This window comes from Aethalodelphis obliquidens, unplaced genomic scaffold, assembly GCF_003676395.1.
Source record: "Aethalodelphis obliquidens isolate GAN/ISIS:26980383/991018 unplaced genomic scaffold, ASM367639v1 scaffold38, whole genome shotgun sequence".
Lineage (NCBI taxonomy): Eukaryota > Metazoa > Chordata > Mammalia > Artiodactyla > Delphinidae > Aethalodelphis > Aethalodelphis obliquidens.
This window is the reverse complement of record NW_020837982.1, coordinates 8638964-8659066: the sequence shown is the minus strand read 5'-3', so window position 1 is coordinate 8659066 and position 20103 is coordinate 8638964. Positions and strand designations below refer to the sequence as shown.

Here is a 20103-nt window from a genome sequence, read left to right as displayed (position 1 = left end):
AGGGAAGGGGGGAGGTAAGAAAGTTGCATTTTTGGGTGTTTTCCCCCAAAAGCTCTTCCTCTCCTCCTATGTCACTACATACCTAGCTAGAGAAAAAAAATTTTTAATGGCAACCATATCAACAAAGTTCAGCAGGAAGAGGAACCAGAGGTAATGGTGAAAATATTCACAAAGACTTGAAAGAAAGATCTGCCTAGAATAAATCAAAGCAGAGATTGTTATTACCAAACCCCACAGGAGACCTCCCAGCATCCCCCATCCCTTTTGGCTAACCAGGGTCACTCATTCACTCATTTCTGAAAATCACTCAGAGAGTACTTTCTCTATTCCAGGCACTATTCATGGTGCAGGGTACCTAGATGACAAGGCAGAGGCCCTGTCTTCAAGAAATGAACAGTTACATGGAGAAGACAGACACAGAAACACACGGGCACAGGCCTGGGGTGCCGAGAAGGAGGGGTGCAGCAGTTCTCAGCTGCCCTCTTGGTGAAGGAAGGGGCCCTAGGCAGCCCACAGTGGAGAAGTTACCTCGCATCCTTTAGCCAGAGCAAAGCCACCCCCCAGGAGCAGCACGATGCCCCAGGGTACTTTCTCCTGGGCCACCTTCCAATTCAGCAGCGGAGGTGGATAAAATGGTGTTTTCATTTCTGAGAAGAGATGATAAAAACACACACACATACATTGGGAATTCCCTGGCAGTCCAGTGGTTAGGACTCCGTGCTTTCACTGCTGAGGGTCCAGGTTCAGTCCCTGGTTGGAGACCTAAGATCCCACAAGCCACGTAGCGTGGCCAGGAAAAAAAACAAAACAAAAACCCATACATAGCCCAGAGCAGCATTAGCAAGCAAGAGATAAAACAGATCTAATGCAGGGGAATAAAAGCCTGCAAGGACAATGAGTGCCATCTCATATCTGTAAATTAGCTAAAATTTACGGTAATCACTACAACACCCACTGCTGGTAAAGACATGGTATGGTAAAGCTGTTATACACTCCTGTTAGTGTTATGAATTGGTGCAGTCTTTTGGAAAAGCAATTTACCGATACGTTTTAAAAGCCTTGAAGACATATATACTCTTTTACCCCAGCTGCAATCACTGCAAGAAATTTATCCTAAAGAAGAAACACCCTCAAAGAAAAAGCTATATTCACGAAAACATTTATTTATAATAATGAAGAATTCAAAACAGCCAGAATGCTCCATGACAGGGGAATGGTTACAGCCCCCGATACAATATAATGCCGGTATTAGAGAAAATGAATTGGAAGACTGTGGCAATAGCAGGAAATGTTTCTAGCATAACCACGAGCAAAAACATGAAAACAAAAACCAGTAAAGAAACAGGATTGAAATTATGTGTGTTTTGATTATAGCCATATAATATATATGCATATTAACAAAGACTGGGAGGGAGAGAGAAACCCCCAAAATACTGATGGCATTATGGGAAATGTGAAATCTCTTTCTGTTCCTGTTGTAAAATAAATACGATTTCAAATGTTTAAAAAGCAAAAGAGGAGATTTTGCACTAAACAATATGCAGAGAAGCCTTGGAAAATACGCTGTGCCCAGACTTTGTAATCTAGCCACAGTCCTTTTCAGCAGGGTGAGATGTTCTCCCTCCCGGGCCCAGGGAACACCATGGAGATCCTTTGCTGCCGGGGCCCCAACCCTGATGAATGGGAGGCCAGGACAGGAGCCTTACCTTCCTCAGTCTGGCTGCAGAAGTTGAACTTGGGCTTCTGTGAAGGCACAATGAATAGCAAGATGGCCACAAAGATGGCCACTGTGGCATCGGAGGCATACCTGGGCAGGGAGGAGCACACGGGATTAGCCCATCTTGGCTACACGACAGTCATGCAGCAAGCCTGCTCTGTGTCTGAATGCTCCCACGTGAGGAAACAGGCTCATCTGAGTAAGAAAACTGGAACCCCAAAGGCCAAGATCAGGAGGGGTGAGGTAGACTGAATCCTGGCTGGACACCGAGACTCTGGCGTTCTTGGCCTAGCTCTGCCACCAACTTCGAGTGGCTCTGAGCGGCTCACTTCCCTCTCTGTCTGTGTTGCTCCATAGGTGAACTTCATGAGCTCTTCCCAACCAGATTCTCTGGGATTCTGGGTTCACCAGGGTGGCCACAAGGACTTGGGGCTACCCCAAGCAGACCTTCAAAATTGAATGAGCAGTAACAGGCAGCAATCTCCCTGTCCACATCTCCTGCCCTTTCTAGGATATGCATGTTTCTCAACCTTTCTTCTATTCTGACCACATAACATCTTAGCCAGGAGAGAAACTTCATATCCCCCCTTTTGCCAAGTCTCTGTCTAAAGAAGCTTCTGGACCCCAGGATGTGTGTCTTCAGAGGGACTCGCCTGGACCTGAAGAAAGATGAGAAAGGAAAGATGGCAGAACAGAGACTTGGAAACCAGAGCGCTGAGAGCCCCAGTCCCAGCCCAACCGACCTCTCTCTATAACAGCCTGGCTATCCTGCCAGCCTGTTGGGGCAAGAGGGGCCACAAGAACACATCTGTGAGCTTGTCAGGAAGACTGGTGAGACAAAAATGAGTCCAGAAACCAACAGAGTGCTCCAGAACTGGACAGCAGAAAAGGAGGAGAGCCATGGGGATGCGCTGTGGGAGGAGCCACTTACTTTGTCTTGCCCTCCACCCAGGTGATTGACAGCCAGCCGGGCATGAAGCCGGGGTCCCGGGAGAACCACAGGCCGACCAGCAGGAAGAAGCAGAGTAGGACGTTGACCTCAGCGAAGGAGAGGGGCCCCAGCTTCCTGTACTCCGCCCACAGCACCTCGTGGGCAGCCTTCTCCTCACTCTTCTTCTCCAGCCCGCAGCCCCAGGACTCTTTAATACTAGAGAATGCAAAGACAAGAGGATGGCGGGGCGTGTTGGTTGACTCAGGGTTGGTTGAATGGAAGCGTGAACACTGGGCAGCAGAACATGATAGAAAGCCACACAGGGCTGCCTGTCACCCGGGGGCCCTTGAGCAAGTCCCTTCCCACTCCCCAATTCTGTCATCTGCCTACCCTACCTCACAGGACATAGTGGGGCAAAGTCTCTGTTTCATGGGCCCAGCATATGCCCCCAGGGTGCCCCCAGAAGAAGCCTGAGATGGCACAGGTGGGGTGTCAGGGACAGTGGAGGTAGGAAGAGAGGATGGTCAGGAGGGTGGGAGGCTGAGCAAAACAGGGAACGGGATGGACAGGAGCATCGGAAGCAGAAGGAAGCAGAGCCGAGGCCACTGCTGGCAAGGGGGTCCCGGCAGGTGCCAGTCGCCTAGAGACCGGTGGCTGCCGACATCTGGGGGTGGCCGTGAGAAATCTGGAACCAGCACAAGGTGGGGCCGAGGCTCCTTCACATGCTCCGTCTTCCTCCTCCCACTGCGGCCTGGAGCTGCCTTCGATGGTGCCAGGATGCCAGTCCCCATCAGCAGGTGGCTCAAGAGGACACAAGGAACAAGGACAGGTCCCAGCAGACCGGGTCAGGCAGGAACAGGGTGGGTACTTGCATTGCAAGGAGCTGACATGTAGGATTAAGGACCCAGAAGACTCTGGCGCTCGTAGTAGCTGTAGCTAGGGCAGGAGGGAAGCCAGCCAGGTCCTGCTCTTGGATGGGTTCCCTAGGAACCAGTGCCCATTGGCCAACACGCCTGCCCAGGGCACCCTGCAGGACTTCCCTGGGGAGTGTTGGCAGGAGGGGGCAGGAAGGAGGAGGGATCTCGGAGGAGTTATAGAGGGTACCTAGCCTTGGGGAGGGGCTGACGGGGGCCACTGGCACACAGGATGCCAACCCTGAGGATTCCAATCACACGTTCCAGCCCCCGTCAGCCTGAAGGTGGGGGGCAAGGCCAAGAGGATTATCCCTAGAGAGGCTTCCCTTGTGGGAGTCCTTCCTGGGACCCTAAAACAGACTTCCTAGGAGCACAGGGGTTAATGGAATACATGCTGAGGTGCCGAATGCTGAAGCCAGGGCTGGACGGGAACCACCCTTGAGAGGGTGAGGACCATGCAGGGCATGGGGCACGGCCTAGAGCAGGGACTCAAGGAGGTTGGGACACAGCTTCCCGCGGTGCTCAGGGGTTAGGAAAGGAAATGGCAGTGATGGGGACTCAGGTCTGCACCGCCGGCCAAGATCTGCGTTCTGGACAAGGGGCAAGGACGTTTGTCCTCAGGGACACCTCCAGATCACCCAGCATGGGGATGGCTCTGCTGGCGTGGGAGCTGGCCTCCTTGTCCTCGCCCCCTTGGCCTGAGAGCGTCTGTGTTCCACCCACTACCGATCTGCTGCCACCTGTCGTTCTCGAGACTCGGGGGCTGGACCAGAGGCTTCAGGCTTCCAGGATAAGGGGTGACTTTGGTAGCTGCCCAGCCCCTGTCTGATGCTGGAGACGCATCCCGACACCACACTGGCTGCAGACTCCGGGGGCTGCATCGTATATGCAGTTGTCCAGTGCTGGCCCCCTGCAGTGGTGCCCCCAGGCCTTCAGGTCCCTCTCACACTAAGTGGTTTCACATTCATCTTTGGGTTTATCCGTCTGGTGACCGCTGGGCTGGCACGAGATGCAGGCAGATGGATCCAGCTTTCCTGTGGGGGCCCCGGGAGCTGGGTGGGTGCATGATGAACTGGGTCAGTGCGCTGCAGGAGAGGCAAAGGGACCCCGAGCCCCTTGGCAGGGGCCAGAAGAACCGTCATGCCTAACTCAGGGCTTAGCCTGGTGAGGAAAGTTGGGTGTAAGCCAGCAGGAATATCCCAAGAGTCCTGGGTGCTCTTGGGAGGGTCTGTGGCTCCCTTGGCTGGATGTGGCCTAGGAAGCTGCCCATAGACTCAGGAAGCTAGAGTTTTTCAGCATTAGGCTGGAGGGAATGACCCTGACATTGCTCTCCACGACCAACCAGATGAGGGATTCAAACTGCAGCCAAGCACCCGTAGGAGCAGCTTCCCTTTCACACCGGGCAGGGTGGGGTGTGCGACGAATGCCTACAGCTACCGTTATGTCGTCATTATGGCTGCTTTGATTATGGACAGAGATTTTTTGAACGGCAGTCTTGAGAACAGTTCCTCCTTCAGGAGAAAGCTTAACCAGAGTGCCCCTTTTCCCATTAACGCACAGGTCTTCGTGGGCGCTTTTACCTGTCAGCTCTGAGATCTCTGGGCCGCATAGGCCTCTGTTTTTTTGCTGGGCTCAAGCGCCGTGTGAGTTAAGGCACAGAGCACATGGCTCACAGCTAGGTACTCTATACTCCAGTGTGAGAGGGTCACCTTCACGCCATAGAGAAGTTTGTGCATTTAAAAATGACAACAACATTTTGAGGTATTTGTCAGCCACACATCATGGTTTCTGTCCAAAGTCTGGCTGCTGTCAGGGTTGACTCTTGGTCAACTGTGTGCTGGGAACTGGAAGGTAAACTTTGCAGAAGGTGTGCGCTGCTGGGAACATAGTAAGCATTCAGTAAATCTGGGTTTGGACTGACGTGGGTGTTATCAGGAGGTCTGCTGTGACCTGGCCTGACAGACACTGGCAGCCAAGTGGAAGTCTGTCCAGCAGTGTTGACCGGCACCAAGAACAAAGTTTCTTGTTAATTGCTTTGACAAGGATACACCTACTCTTTCTCCCTGGGCTGGGAGCCCGGCCGGGTGTAGGGGTCAGAGAGGACTTACCGCAGGCCACAGAGGAGCTCAGGTCAGGGGAGGGCTGGCACTGGAGCATGACTACAGGTGCCAAGGGGCAAGGCGTGGTGTGCCCAGGGAAGTCCGGAACAGCGAGCAGGCAATCCGTCAGAATCAGAATGGGGGTAGGGGGAGTTGGGAAAGGTGTCGCTGAGGAAGGAGCATTTGAACTGGCCTTGAGGACTGAGGAGGTTGGAAGGTAGGAAGGCAGGGAGTGGCATTCCAGGAAGAGGGAACAGCATGTGCAGAGGCACGGTGAGCAGCAGGGGTAGCGCGAACTGGAGGGCAAACTAGCAGGAGATGGGGCTGCAGGAGGGACTCTCTAGACTCCCCTGCTGAGCCGAGGCACGGTTAGATCCTCTGTGCCATAAACATCTCAAACTTACTTGAATCTCATATAAGTACACCGGAGCCACAGCCAGGAGAGCAGCAGCATGATCAGCATATTAGGGAAGGCAAATCCAAACCAAGAGGCGAAGTTCACGACGTCTTTGCTGTCAGGAAACAATCTGAAGGGGAAAATGCTGGTCCACATCTCTACCAGACACTGAGCTGCGGAGAGCGGGCGGAGGCTGAGCAGCTGCCGGGCCCCGAGAGGGGGTCTGGAGTGGGGCCCCCTCCTCCTGAAGTCCAGCCACCCACACCCGTCCCTCAGCATTACCCCAGTCAAGCAAGGGCCCCAGAACACAGCCACGCACAAGGCAAGCCTGAGGAGCGACCAACTGCCCCTCCTGGAGGTCCACACCCCGCTGAGAAGCTCACGAAAGGCATGGCCCTTCAGTCCAGAAAAATACCCCTTTGTACACACAGATTTTGGCCAACAGCTTCAGGGGGTCCACAGATGCCTTAGAACCTCACCCCGTGGGCTTCTGCAAGGGAAGGCCCCCCCCCTTAGGAAATCAAATCTCAAAAGCTTCCCAGGGTGGGACCAGAAGATGTTTCCTGGGGGCTGGAGGAGGGTCACTTCCGCCCCCAACCCCAGGCACTGCTCCCTTTAGCCCAAGGGTGTCAAACTAGCCACAGAGCTTTTCCCATTCAGCCCAGAGGAACTTCAGGGGAAACCATAAGGCTGTCATTACAGAAAACACTCGCAGGAGCAAAACAGTCTGCTTGTTGGATCTCGAGTGTCTGCAGGCCCGCCCTTCCCACCTCCCAGCTGCCCTCCCGACCCCTGTCCAGGGTGTTTGTCTGCACAGGACGGGCACCGTCGTACTTCTGTTCCTTCCCTCTGCGCCCACTGCAATTTGTACTTATTTTCATTTACACAACCCACCAGAACTCTCTGGATGTCTGCTACCCTCAGCTGCCCACGAGTATCCCATGGGCAGGGCCCAGGTTCCTCTCACTTCTGTGACCCAAGCCCCACCCGGCACAAGACCAAGAACAGAACTGGGTCCTCAAAGCCTGGGTCCCTTTGTGGCCAAGGCTGGAAAGTTCTAAACCACCCCATGGTCTACCTGGAGCCTCACAGGGGCACACGTCCCTCTCAAGGGCAATTAGAGGGGCCATAGTGAAAGAGGCGGTGAGGCACCAGGTGACCTAACCTCTAACCTTTCCAGGTGTCATAGGACCATCGCCATTAACAACCGAGGTCGTGAGCCAGCTTTGAGGGGAGCATCTTTAGGGGCATCTATTTTCTACAAGTTTTAACCAAGGACCCCGCTTCTCGGATTACACTGTCAATTCCCATGACTAGCTCCACGTTCGATCCACATTCCCTGTCTGAGTGAGAATCCTGAGCCCAGGAAAGAAAGGCAGGACTTGTCCTGAGCAGAAAGCAACCCGGTCTGTGGACATCAGCTCCTGTGCTGTGGGGTCCTGAGCATGTGCAGGGAGGTTGGGCCACAGAGGCTGATGGCGGCCCACCCTCTCACCCCTGCCAGGCGGCCCCCACCCCCATCCAGGCTCCAGAGCCCAGCTGAAGAGGAGGGAGAGGTGGGTGGGCCCCTCCAGCCCCATCCTCTCCCCACTGTTGTCCCCAAAAGGCATGGCCAGCGACTCACTCTTGCATCTGTCCCAGGAGCACCACGTTGGGTCCCGTGCCGGTCAGGGTGGCAGTGCCTCCGATGCTGGCTGCGTAGCACACGCACAGGGTCATGGCCTTGCATATGTTCTTCCTGTCGACCTCCCGCTGCCTCATGGAGGGACCTTCAAAATTCTCTTGGCTCCCTGTGGTGGGCACACTGCCGTGGGCACACTGGGGACCACCTGCCCAGCCTCAGCTCCTGACCCTGCCGCTGACCTGAGGACCCAGGCATGCCAGGTCTGCCGGCTCCCCGTCCAGGTTCTGTCGCCCGCCTCCAGCCCAGTGCTCTTATCCGGCCCCACGTGACCCCCAGCTACGTCCCTCGGCGAGCCCAGTCAGCGACGTCAGACACACTCCTTTCTTTCCTGCCTCCTTGCTCTTACTCAAGCTGCTCCCTTCATCTGGAGGGAGGGGCCCAAATCCATCCCAGATGTCCTCTCCTCCTAGCAAGGCCTCTCCCTTCTCTGCGCTCCCTCAGTGTCTGGCTAATGGCAACCCTTGGCCTCCCCCAAGTCAGACGAACTCTCCGAGGGGCCTCTTGACTCCGTCCCACTGGGCTGCACGATAGGAGTGTGTCTGCTTCATCTCTGCAGCCCCAGGACCTGGCCCAGGGTCCGGCAATCAGGCTGTCAGCACAGGCCCTGAGTGGCCCCACGCCGGGCCCTGGGGATGGGGTAGCGAACAAGACAGAGAAAAACACAGGCACTCTCTGACTCTCCTGAGGTCGGTGCCTAGCGGGGAAGCAAAGGTGGGACGACCAACCCCAGTACCTGCGGGAACAGAGTGTGGAGGGATTTGGCCTGTTCAGAGGAGGCCGCCCTGAGGATGAGTAGGGGTAGAAGGGGTTGAGGGGCATCCAGTAGGTGCTCAAAAGATACCCAAATGAATGATCAAATCAACACGTATTCATTTCAGTGATGGCGGGAACGGAGGGCAGGAACTTGCTATAAGCTCTACTCAAGGATCTAACTTTTATGCACTAATCACATTCCTAAAACTTAGGAAAACAGCGTCTTTTAAGTATTTCTCTACGTGCCTGCTAAAAGGAGGGCTCCAGGAAGCAGGGAGGTGGCTAAAGCTGCTGGCAACAGAGGGGCAGGCTGCCCCGGCCGGGGCCTCACCTGGCAGCTCGCCGGCCTTGCCCTTGTCTGCCAGCTCCAGAGCCCCGAGGCTGGCCTCGGTGGCTGCGCTCATGGCCTCCATCTGCCGCAGCACGGCCTCCACAAGGGGCACCATCATGGCCGTGGTGGCCGTGTTGCTGATCCACATGGAGAGAAAGGCCGTGACGCCCATGAAGCCCAGCATCAGCCTGCAGAGGAGGGGCAGGGAGGAAAGCCGGAGAATCCCCGCCCCCACCTCTCACAGCCCCTGGGGAGCAGCGGGGTGGGGGTGGGGGGGGGTGCGCTAGGCGCCCCCTGCAGGGAAGCCAGGGGTCAGGGCCAGGGTGCTGAGGCCAGTTCAAGGTTGGCTATCCAGGAGGGGATTGCAGATTTAGTGCCTGCCTGCCTCCCTCCCTCCCTCCCTTCCCTTCTTCCCTCTGCCCCTCTCTCCCACAAACATTACTGACATCTACTCTGCTGGCTACCGGGTCACCAGGCAGCCTGAGCCTCAGTCGTGGTCCTAAGGCGCTCACCATCTAGCCAGGGAAGCACCAGCATCCAGTCTGTGTGGACCCAGTGTGGAGAGTTGGCCCTAATATGACGTAGGGGTGCGCTGAGCAGCCCTGTGTGCAGGCAGACCAAACTTCCCACTTCTATCTAGAAGATTCCCACCCACCCTGACCCCACCTCTCCCCTCATGAGTTCAGAAGGGCTGCGAGGAGTCAGCCTTCAAGGGTAGGATGAGCCGGGGAGGGCCCTGGGAAGTGGGACCTCCTTCACGGCTGATCCCCTGCCCCACCTCCCTCCATTCACACTCTTTGCCACCCTCCGCTCTGCAGTGGACCAGATCCCCAAACAGTATTCAGAAAACGTTCCGTTTCCGTGTAACACCCCACCTTCCACCTCTGTGCCACCTGTGTCATCTGCCTAGAAAACTCACGGTCTCTCAAAGCCTTCAGGCAGCATCCCTTCTCTGTCACCTCCTTCCCAGTGCGCACCAGGTAGGGCTGACCACACCCTCCTCAGTCTTCTCTAGGACACTTCTCGCTGGCTGGATTTGAAACTGTTTCCATGTCTGCTCTCTCCTTAGCACATGAGCAGGGAAGGTCTGATTCCTCTCCATGGGTCCCACACACCTGGCACAAGGCCAGGAGCAGAGGAGCTTGGGAGGGGTGGTTGGCTAAATGGAACTCAACCTCTTGGTCTCCATGCCCCTCTGCAGGCAGGCTCCTCCCCAGGGCCACTAATCTGTTTGCCTGAAGAAGGGTCTCGGGGCTGCACTGCACTGGGCTTTAGCTGGTATCCATGCAGGTAGACCTCATGGACCCATAAGTACAAAGGCTGGGATCCAGGCTAGGATGAGGGTCAGAGTTCACATGAATGAGGCTTCAAGATGATGCTCCGAGGCATCAAGGGAGCCTCAACATACAGGTCGCCCCCAGCACAGGCAGTGCCCTGGACAGCTGGAAGCCAGGCTCGGAGGAGGAGCCAGGTGACAGGAAGGAGCAGAGAAGCGTGTGGGTTTGGGCACCCCGGGTTTGGGAGCAAAGGCGCTCCAGCACACTCCAGAATGAGCCCCACCCCCCCCCACCCCCGCTGACGGAGAAAAGCCAACCACTCAGAGGATCCTGAAAACAGGAACTCTGAGGCCTCACATCTCTAGAAAATGCAATGGCTTCTGATTTGACACTGTAAACCAGTCACTGGAGGGGCTCGGGTGACAGGTCGGAGAGTCACAAAGCCCTCACTCAGGCTGCTGAGGCGCCAGGGGTGCTCGGGCGGGCCGGGGCCTCTGTGTGCTCAGAGCCCAGCATGGCCCTTGACGTGAGGACGCAGCAGGAGGGATTTACTGTGAGCTACCAACCTGCCTTCCCAGGGCTGGGCTGGGTCACGCCATCATTTAGGGAGCACGTTGCCTCAAAAAAAGGTGCATGCTGAGTTCCCAATTAGAGGGGGCAAGGCCCCATCAGACAGGCCCGGTCTAATCCCCATGTGACGTCAGCAAACCATTTAACCCCTCTCTGCCTCAGAACAGAACGTGGGTGATGGGAATAATCCCCAACCCTCAGAGGTGCGGTGAGAGTCAGATGAGGTGGTAAATAAGCCCCCGGTATCATGCCCGGGACCCTGTGGGCGCTCAGTACACCCAGGTGATTCTGCTGTATCAACTCCACGGCTTGGTCGGAATGGCCTGTGACTGTCAGGGGAGATCCTGGAGAGGGGTGAGACGACTGAGTAATGGGGGAAGGGTGGAGTAAGCAGCAGCTTTGCAGAGGGAGTAGATGTGCCAGCCTTGGAGGGATGACCTTTCTGCTCCCCCCTGAGCTGCATAGTTGAGCCATCTCTTTCCCGCTTTCCCCACAAAGCCCCTAGGGGTATCAGGCATGGCTTGATCCAGCCTCCACCCACCCAGGGGTCTGCCTGGCTGCAAAGCCCAGATAAGGCCATGGCCAGTCCTTGCCTGTGGGGGATCTGGCCTGTGCCACATGCCCCTCCCTGGCCCTGGGGCCTACTGCAGAGCCCTGCGGTAAGAGAGAAGGCGTAATTACTGGGCAGGCTTGGCCCCCACCCAGAGGAGCGTGCGCAGGGCGATCCTCTTATGCAGGTTCCAGTGCTCCACGGCCACAGCCACGATGAGGCCACCCAGGAACAGCATGTTGGTGTCCTTCATGTACTGGACGCACACCTGCAGGACGGCATGGAGGCCCCATCAGGCCTGCCCCCTGACCACACACTACTTGGGCTCAGGGTCACCCAAGTCCCCAGAGATAGGCGAGCAGAGTATGCTGACTTCAGGGCAGCTTGGAATGGGGATGGAGGGTCAAGGGTATGTCTCTATGCCAGAGAGAGCCCACAAACAGGGTATTATCTAGTCCCCCGGGTCCTAGGCAGCTCAGAGAAGGGCTCGGAGAAGGAGCCACTGGGAGAGAAGCAGGAAGCCGCCCGGATGCCCTGGGGCTGCTCACCTGTTTGGAGTCCAGAATTTTGAAGAGCGGGAAAAACAAGGCAGGCATGAGGGCAGTGACAGCCAGAGGGATGACTTCTGTGCACCAGTAAATCGCCATGAGGATGATGACATAGGCACACCTGACAAACTGAAGAGACGGCACTGAGGCCTGGCGAGCTGCTGCCGCCCTGCTCCCCACCCCAGAACGCTCGGGACAGCAGGGCATGGACTGTCAAAACAGGGTGGCACGTCAGTGGGGACCGCTGCTTCCCTGCCCCCGTCAGCACAGCCTTCCAGGTTCAGGACAGTGAGGAGGGCACAGGACCCGTCACCAAGAGGCCCCTGCCCCTCAGCTGTGCGGTCCTGGGCAGGTCTCTCACCCCTCCAAGCCTTGCATCCATCCTCACGTCTTCACAGGGAAGAAGAGGGGGGAAAGGAGGAGGAGGAGGAAAAGGAGGAGGAGTGCAAGTGGGGGGAAGGGGGGAGGAGGAAGAAGAGAAGAAAAAAGAAAATACTGTTTCTGATGACCTGCTCTAAAAATTAAATCATTTTACAAAGTAAGTGCAATTCTTAGGGAAGGCTCCCCAAAGCACATCCTCAAACTCCTGGTATCTCTATCTAATTTCCTTCTCAAAAGGCTGCTCCAACTTTCTCGGCTCCCAGAAATGTGTGTTCTAAGCCAGCTCATTCAGAGAATGGCCAGCGCTGAGGATTTGCAGGGCTGTTTTTTATTATAACTGAGAAGATAGTCTTGGTGTCTATTAGCCTCTCTAGTTACAAGGGTCTCAAGCTTTACTGTTCGTATTTAATCTTGTGTGAACCGCCTGTTCACACCCTTTAGCTACTTAGCCACTGGGATCTTGGCTTTGGAGTGAGACAGACCTGGGTTTGGTTCAAGCGCTCACGGCCCCGGCCCCTTACTCACTGTAGGACTTTAATTCTCCGTCTCATCGCCTAATAAAATAGGGATAATAATGCCCACCTCCCTGGGTTGTTTTTTGTTTCATCAGCATTTTTACTATAATCATTATTAACCAACCAGGCTCTGCCTCTCCCTCATTCCAGCCCCCTCCAGTTTAATCAGCCTCCAAAACCTATAACTTCTACCCCAAAATCTTCCTCTTTCCCTTCTTCCTTCACCCTGTGGCCCTGCCTTTGCTCAGGCCACATCTTCTGCCTGCATCACTGCGGCTATCTTTTTTTTTATTTGCTGTTTTATTCACTGTAGGTTTTTTTTTGTAATTGAAGTATAGTTGATTTATAATATCATGTTAATTTCAGGTGTACAGCACAGCTATCTTCTAATACGATCTTTCTACTTGCATCACTCCACGCTGCTGCTCCCTCTTTCTCTTTTTACAAACCGGATCATATCACTCCCTTGTTTAAAAGCCTTCCTTTGCCTTCAGGACAAAAGCCAAATGCCTTAGCATGTCTTGGGAGACCCTCTGTGATGGAGCAGGCCCTGCAGGGCCCTCCAGCCACATCTCCCATGCCCATTCCCACCCCGAGCTCCTGAGACCCCAGGGCACTGGTGGGAACTGAGGCAGATGCTCCGCCTCCCACAGCTGCTCTCACACATGACATCATTCCTTTGGCCTGGAGTGAGTGCTTGGGGCTCAGTTCACTGCTGCCTCTAGTCTGGGTCTGTGTCCTTCCTCTATGCACGCCCCCACCCGCAGCAATTAGCACACTGGGTTGGCATTATATTCCACCCACCATTGAACACTGAACAGTGGAGTGAGCAGTGGAGGGCAGAATCCGTGTCACTCGGCATCCAGCACAGGCCTGAAACCCCAGGGACACTGCAGATGCTGATTAGAGAAACGGACCAGCACAGCACGGGCTGTGACAACACTGCTGGGAAAACGTACCTGCACACAATCACTGTTTATCACCACCCGAGATAACACATATTATACGCATGGAGCATCACACAAAGGCTGAGACATTCTTTGTCTGGATTGTGTTATCAGTGATAAAAATAAATCTTTCTTCGGCAGCCCATGAGAACCCCAGGACACCTCTCTACTGTCTAATGCAGGGTTTCTCAGCCTCGGCACTACTGACATTTTGGGTTGGATGGTTCTGTGTTGGTGGGGGGTGGGGGCCTGTCTTGTGCATGGTAGGATGTTTGGCAGTATCTCTGGCCTCCACCCTGCTAGATGCCAGTGGCACTCTCCAGTTGTGACAACAAAAAATGTCTCCAAACTTTGTCAGATGTGCCTTTGTTGGGAAGGAGGGGAGAATCAATGCTGGTTGAAGCCTCTGGGCTCAAGGCAGGATAGCAACGTGGTTAGAAGACCAGGCTTTGACACCGGGCAGGCCTGATCAGCGTCTGCTGTCTGCCATTGTGCGGGCTTCAGTTACGCCTTCTCTGGGCCTTGGTGTCAAGGGAGAGAGAGGTAGGAATGGTCCGCTGCAGGGGGGCGCAGTAAGAGGGTGTGCTGTAGAGAATTTTAAAACGGTAATACTGTCTAAAACTCACTCTCCTTCTTCTTATCATCATGTGAGAACAATTCCCAACAATGTCTTTTTTTTTTTTTTTTTTGCGGTATGCGGATCTCTCACTGTTGTGGCCTCTCCTGTTGCGGAGCACAGGCTCCGGACACGCAGGCTCAGCGGCCATGGCTCACGGGCCCAGCCGCTCCGCGGCATGTGGGATCTTCCCGGACCGGGGCACGAACCCGCGTCCCCTGCATCGGCAGGCGGACTCTCAACCACTGTGCCACCAGGGAAGCCCTCTCTCCTTATCATCATGTGAGAACAAGTCCCAACAATGTCTTTGATAAAACATTCCTCCCACTCCCAACCCTGGCCCCTCCCCCTGCTTGTTTCATGTCCTCACCTGTAAATTGAGAATTTAAAAGTACCCATTCTTAACATATGGCACACAGAAAGTGATTTTTTTATTATCTGAACTTAGAAGCGGCAGGTGACATGTGTAACCAGTTTTCCCGGGACAGTTCCTAGAGGCGCCAGAAGTAACCAACAGAAAAGACACAGGCTAACTGCCCTCTCACTTCCATGCTCCTATCAGGAGGCCCAGGAGGGTGCCCCATCCCTGAATACTACCAGTCAGCAAACTTGACCCTCCCTCGTCTAGAATGCTCCCAGAGTGTTGTGGAGAGAGCAGAATAGGACAGGTGACCTTGGGGAAGCCTGAGGAGGGGTTGGTCACCGTGCAGAATGAGATGGATTCTACCTGCAGATGGGAGCCCAGTTCTTGGTCAGTTCAGAGCCTTCCCTGCAGCTGAGAATGTGGCCGGAGGAGCACTGCAAGCTGAGCTCACAGTGGACAGTGGGATTTAAAAGTCCACACCCAGCACAGTGGAGAGCACATAGTGGGACTCAAAAAATACGTTAAGTGCACAACTGGAGAAAACCATGGCTCATTATTTACCTAATTATTAACAAATAAGGGCGTCCATGACATGGTGCTTAATGGAAAATTGTAGCTAAGAGAACATACTGTGTATGTGTCTTATGGGATTTGAAAGTCTTTTCATTTTTACTTTATACTTCACAGACTTTAAAAATAATATATAGGACTTCCCTGGTGGCGCAGTGGTTGAGAGTCCGCCTGACGATGCAGGGGACACGGGTTCGTGCCCCGGTCCAGGAAGATCCCACATGCCGCGGCGCGGCTAGGCCCGTGAGCCATGGCCGCTGAGCCTGCGCGTCCGGAGCCTGTGCTCCGCAACGGGAGAGGCCACAGCAGTGAGAGGCCCACGTACCGCAAAAAAAAAAAAACAAAAAAAAAACATAACTTTAATAACACAATGAATCTACTTTTTTATTTAATAAAAAGCTATTTTTTTTAAAAGAAAGAACCCAGAGAACAGGCAGAAAAGTGGAGCAGAGATGAAGACAGGAAGAAAGCAAGGTGTAGGAGAAGAGGAAAAGAAGAAAACCTGCAGGAGAGGGGCCTGGGCACTGGCAGAGGGTGACATGCCCTGGGAGTCGCCGCCCCGCTTGGACAGTGCCACCCAGGCTGCCAAGTTCTCGCCAGCTTCCCCGCTGCTCTGCCCCCTGCCCTGGGTTTCCCTGCAAACTTTGTGGCTGTGGGTGGGGACGGGGAGCTCTTCAGGGTGACCAAAACAGAAGCACACAGGGAGAAAACAAGCAGACAGGGTTCTGGCTCCCAGTCACCTGCACCACTGGGAGAGAAAGCACATGAAGTCAGCCCCTGGAACGACCTTTACTGATACTTCCTCTTCCCTCACCTGATTCTCACTCCCGGGGCAGGTCAATGACATGCATTCACAGCCTGAATTGAGGGTCCCAGCTCAGGGCCACCTGTGTGTGGGGGGATGGGATGGGCAGGGGTGGTGGTGGGATCTCGGTCATACTCTTCTGGAGCAGGAAGGTCAGCAAAGCTACCATAATTGATGTCCAGGGAACCTCACTCCCCACCAGCAGAACTAAAATCACAGCTCTCCTGCCTGGCTCCCTCCCACAGATGATAACAGCCCCAAATTTTTTTCTACAGAGGAGATATGGCCGATCACAGTTGGTGTGGAAACTAAAGAACCACTCTAGTTGGATCTGCTGTCCTTGGCCCATCCAGGGTCTGTGTTCAGCCCACCCAAGGGCTCCTCCCAGCCTCCCCCTCCCCCATCCTAGGAACCAGCATAATCTCTTTTGGCACCAAAAGCCATAAAATGTCAACAACCAAACCACCTTGCCCCATCGTACAGACAAGAACACCAAGGCCCAGAGAACGCAGGGGCTTGGCTAAAATCACAAGGATGGGGCTTCCCTGGTGGCGCAGTGGTTAAGAATCCATCTGCCAGCGCAGGGGACACGGGTTCGAGCCCTGGTCCGGGAAGATCCCACATGCCGCGGAGCAACTAAGCCCGTGCGCCACAACTACTGAGCCTGCGCTCTAGAGCCCACAAACCACAACTACTGAAGCCCACGTGCCTAGAGCCCGTGCTCCGCAGCAAGAGAAGCCACTGCAATGAGAAGCCCGCCACAGCAACAAAGAGTAGCCCCCACCCGCCGCAACTAGAGAAAGCCCGCGTGCAGCAACAAAGACCCAACAAAGCCAAAAGTAAAATAAATAAATAATAAAATCACAAGGATGAGTGAAAGGTGGAAGTCCAGTTCTCTCAAAGATTGGCTTCCCGATATCCCAGTACAACCCCATTCCTCTAGGACTGCCCTCAGAACATCCCCTAAAGAGCTCCTCCGTTTCCCAAACTTGCTTGGGCTGGGGGGAGCTGAGGTTTCCTGTCTGGGCTGAGAGTGAAAGGTGGAAAGAGGAAATGAGGAAGGAGCAGCCAGCAGCCAAAAGCCTTCAAAGGGCTCGGGCCTCTGCCAAACAGGCCTCGCACTGCCCAGCAGGGCCTGGGCCCGGGCTCCCCGCACTGCCCCCACCCTGTGGCCAAGGCCATTCATTCTCCGCTTCCCTCCTGGGAGCACCAGGAGGCCAGGGCTTGGGACACGGCTTCCCAGAGACCCTGCGTCGTGCCACCCAAGGCGTGAGCTCTGGGACCGTGTCCCACCTCCTGCCGCCTCCACAGCAGGCAGTGAGCAAAAGCAGGCAGACCTGACCTGCCTTTCAGCTGGGAGCAGGTTTCTGACTCAGCTGTGGCTGCCCAGGTTTCAGAGCTGGAAAGAAATGTGGATCATAGACAGGGAAACCGAGGCTCAAAGGAGGGCCAGAGAGGGACAAAGATGGCACTCAGGGTTCACTTAGGTGATGATCTTTCCGTGTAGGTCCCCGACTGGCCTCGGAAGCCACCTACAGCTGGGAAGTCCCCATTCCCCAAGGGAAGAGACAGGAGAAAGAAGGGAAAGACAAGCCCCCAGGCTCCCTCTTGATACAGGTGGCACTTGGGGGGCCTGGGGACCGGGTTATGCACTCTGGGGAGATTCTGAGCCTATAGAGGGGCTGTGTGGCCAAGATCGGTGCTAACTTCTGGGTTTCTGTGCTTGCCAAAACAGTTCTTGCGCCCTGGGATCTGTGAACCCCAAGATCCATACCTGTCAGAATTCCTTGCAGGGCACCTCCCATAGCACCCGGAGCTCCTGAGCCTCCGTGCCCCAGGGGAGCCGTGCCCGCCCCCGGGAATCCGTGCGCTCCACCTAATGCTCCCGGGTTCGGTGCCTGCTACTGGGCACCCGGCGCCCAGAATCCAAGGGGCTGCCCAGAGACGCAACTGACCTTGGCGGGCATCAGAATGATGAGTGGCAGCAGCAGAATCGGGGTGACGAACAAGATCACGAAGGACTTGAACTTGGAGACATAGCTCAGTGCGGAGGCCATCGCGGAGAGGGAGTCTGGCGGGAGAGGCGAGAGAGGGGCAGCCAGTAGCTTCACGGGCTTAAGAAGCGGCCGCAGTCCAGGGGGTTGGAGGGGGCGGCGGGAACTCCGCCTCCCATGGTGGGGCCTCCCCGCGGCCCCGGGGCGGGGCCAATCCCGCGGGGTCGGTGGGACAAGCCTGCCCCCAACTCTGCCTCTGGGCGGAGGCGGGCGGCGCCCACGGACTCCAGCGCTTCTGGCGGGCCCTCCAGGAGTGGTCTGGGCCCTGGCACCTCCTGGCTCTCCGAGACTTTTCTGCGGTGCCCTAGACAGGCTCCCGCGGACGGCCAAGCGGGAGTGACTGGTCATTCAGTCTGCTGGCTTAGGCGTACGGCGCCCCCCTGCATCCGCACCTGCCCTTCCTGGGCCCTGCCGGGGTCCCAGGTGAAAGTCCCTAGCGGTTTCTGAGTCTTTCGGATCCGTCTCCCCAACCTCTCCCTCCTTTTCACCTGGTTACTCCTGCCCCTCCCACTCTCACCCTGGAGGGGTCTCCCGCAGGGACCCACCGCGCGCCCAGCGCCGTCTGCTCCGCGGGCCTCCCCTCCCGCCCCCCACCCCAACCTCAGCTTCCCTGCAGTGTCCGCGCTGCTCTGGGCACAGGACTCGTCCCCAGCGCGCCCTCTCCCACCCAGCGCATCCCGGGCACTCTCCAGCGATCGCGGAGGAGGTGAGGCCACCGCTCTCCGCAGCCCGGCGTGCTTTCGCCCTCCAGCGGACACTGGCGCAGCCCGCCGACGCCCAGCTGGCCCTGCGTGCGCGGAAGGCGGACTGAGCCCGCCTGACAGTGGCAGCTACTGCCATTCTACAGGGGAAACGAGGGTCCCAAGGGGAAGGGACTTAACCAAGGCTGCCCTGAGAGGGTCGTTCATTCACTCGGCCCGCCTCCTGCGGACAAGTACTGAGCACCTATTCTGTGCTAAGCCCTGTTTTGTGTGCTGGAGGTACAAGGTGGCAGACACCACCACCCCTATCACTTTCTTCTTTCCTCCCTTCTCCTCCTCTGCCTGCCGGGCTTCACATTCTGTAGCTTTCTTTGGGGGAGGCCTACCCCTGTTTGTGGTTTAACCACAGCCTGTTCCTTAGTGATTAGTATCCTCTGTCTTCAACCCAGCCCTGGTGCCAGAGTCCCAGATTCTCCATATTTCCACCTTTTTCCAGACTGGATGTGCCTCAGGCCCTAAAACTCAACACATCCTAAATCAAATTCACGAGTCTCCTCCTGTGACCTCCACCTAAGGACAGGTATTCCCCCAAACCCTTCCTGTATCTTTCTTCTGTCCTCCCCCTTTGTAATTCTCATTCATCTAAACCTGGGTTTCCCTGCCTCCCCCCATTCCAGGGCACTTAGCACTGTTTGTACCTATTTAATTATTGGTGTGATTTTTAAATTTTTATTTATTTATTTATGGCTGTGTTGGGTCTTCGTTTCTGTGCGAGGGCTTTCTCTAGTTGCGGCGAGCGGGGGCCCCTCTTCATCACGGTGTGCAGGCCTCTCCCTATTGTGGCCTCTCTTGTTGCGGAGCACAGGCTCCAGACGCGCAGGCTCAGTAGTTGTGGCTCACGGGCCCAGTTGTTCCGCGGCATGTGGGATCTTTCCGGACCAGGGCTTGAACCCATGTCCCCTGCACTGGCAGGCAGATTCTCAACCAGTGCGCCACCAGGGAAGCCCCATTGGTGTGATTTTAATTTAACGTTTGTTTTATTCATCACCATATGTCCAACCAGCACCTTTTACAGTGCCTGATCTGATATGTGCACTCAAAACTTTTTCTCTGGGATGTGTGAGTGAATGCAAGTTGTCAATGAAAAAAATCAATCAATAGTCAATCTAAGAAAGAAATGGAAATTTTTATTACAGCCAACCTGAGGATTAAAACCCAGGAAATAGTCTTTCAGAAAGCTCTGAGGACTGCTTTTCCTGTTAGAGGTCCAGGCACTTAAGTTTTTGAGACAAAGGGTTATACATCAAAGTAACATGTTGACGGTTTACGTAGTCCAACAAGGCAAGTAGTGGGTTACTGTGACCCCTTACAGGGTTGAA

The 20103-nt window shown here is 55.3% G+C and overlaps 1 protein-coding gene across 1 annotated transcript in view; it reads right to left on the bottom strand.

The window, feature by feature from the left end:
* Positions 1-19512, bottom strand: part of SLC13A5 (solute carrier family 13 member 5) — a 28602-nt gene extending 9090 nt beyond the window's left edge. The window contains exons 1-9 of the mRNA XM_027130781.1: positions 17925-19512; positions 11772-11900; positions 11355-11491; positions 8827-9014; positions 7683-7848; positions 6066-6188; positions 2649-2864; positions 1707-1807; positions 529-647 (exon numbers count right to left, since the gene is read on the bottom strand). Of these exons, the coding sequence (XP_026986582.1) occupies positions 529-647; positions 1707-1807; positions 2649-2864; positions 6066-6188; positions 7683-7848; positions 8827-9014; positions 11355-11491; positions 11772-11900; positions 17925-18371 (1626 nt within the window). The 5' untranslated portion in view covers positions 18372-19512. The remainder of the gene's footprint in view (positions 1-528; positions 648-1706; positions 1808-2648; positions 2865-6065; positions 6189-7682; positions 7849-8826; positions 9015-11354; positions 11492-11771; positions 11901-17924) is intronic.
* Positions 19513-20103: the final 591 nt, after the last annotated feature.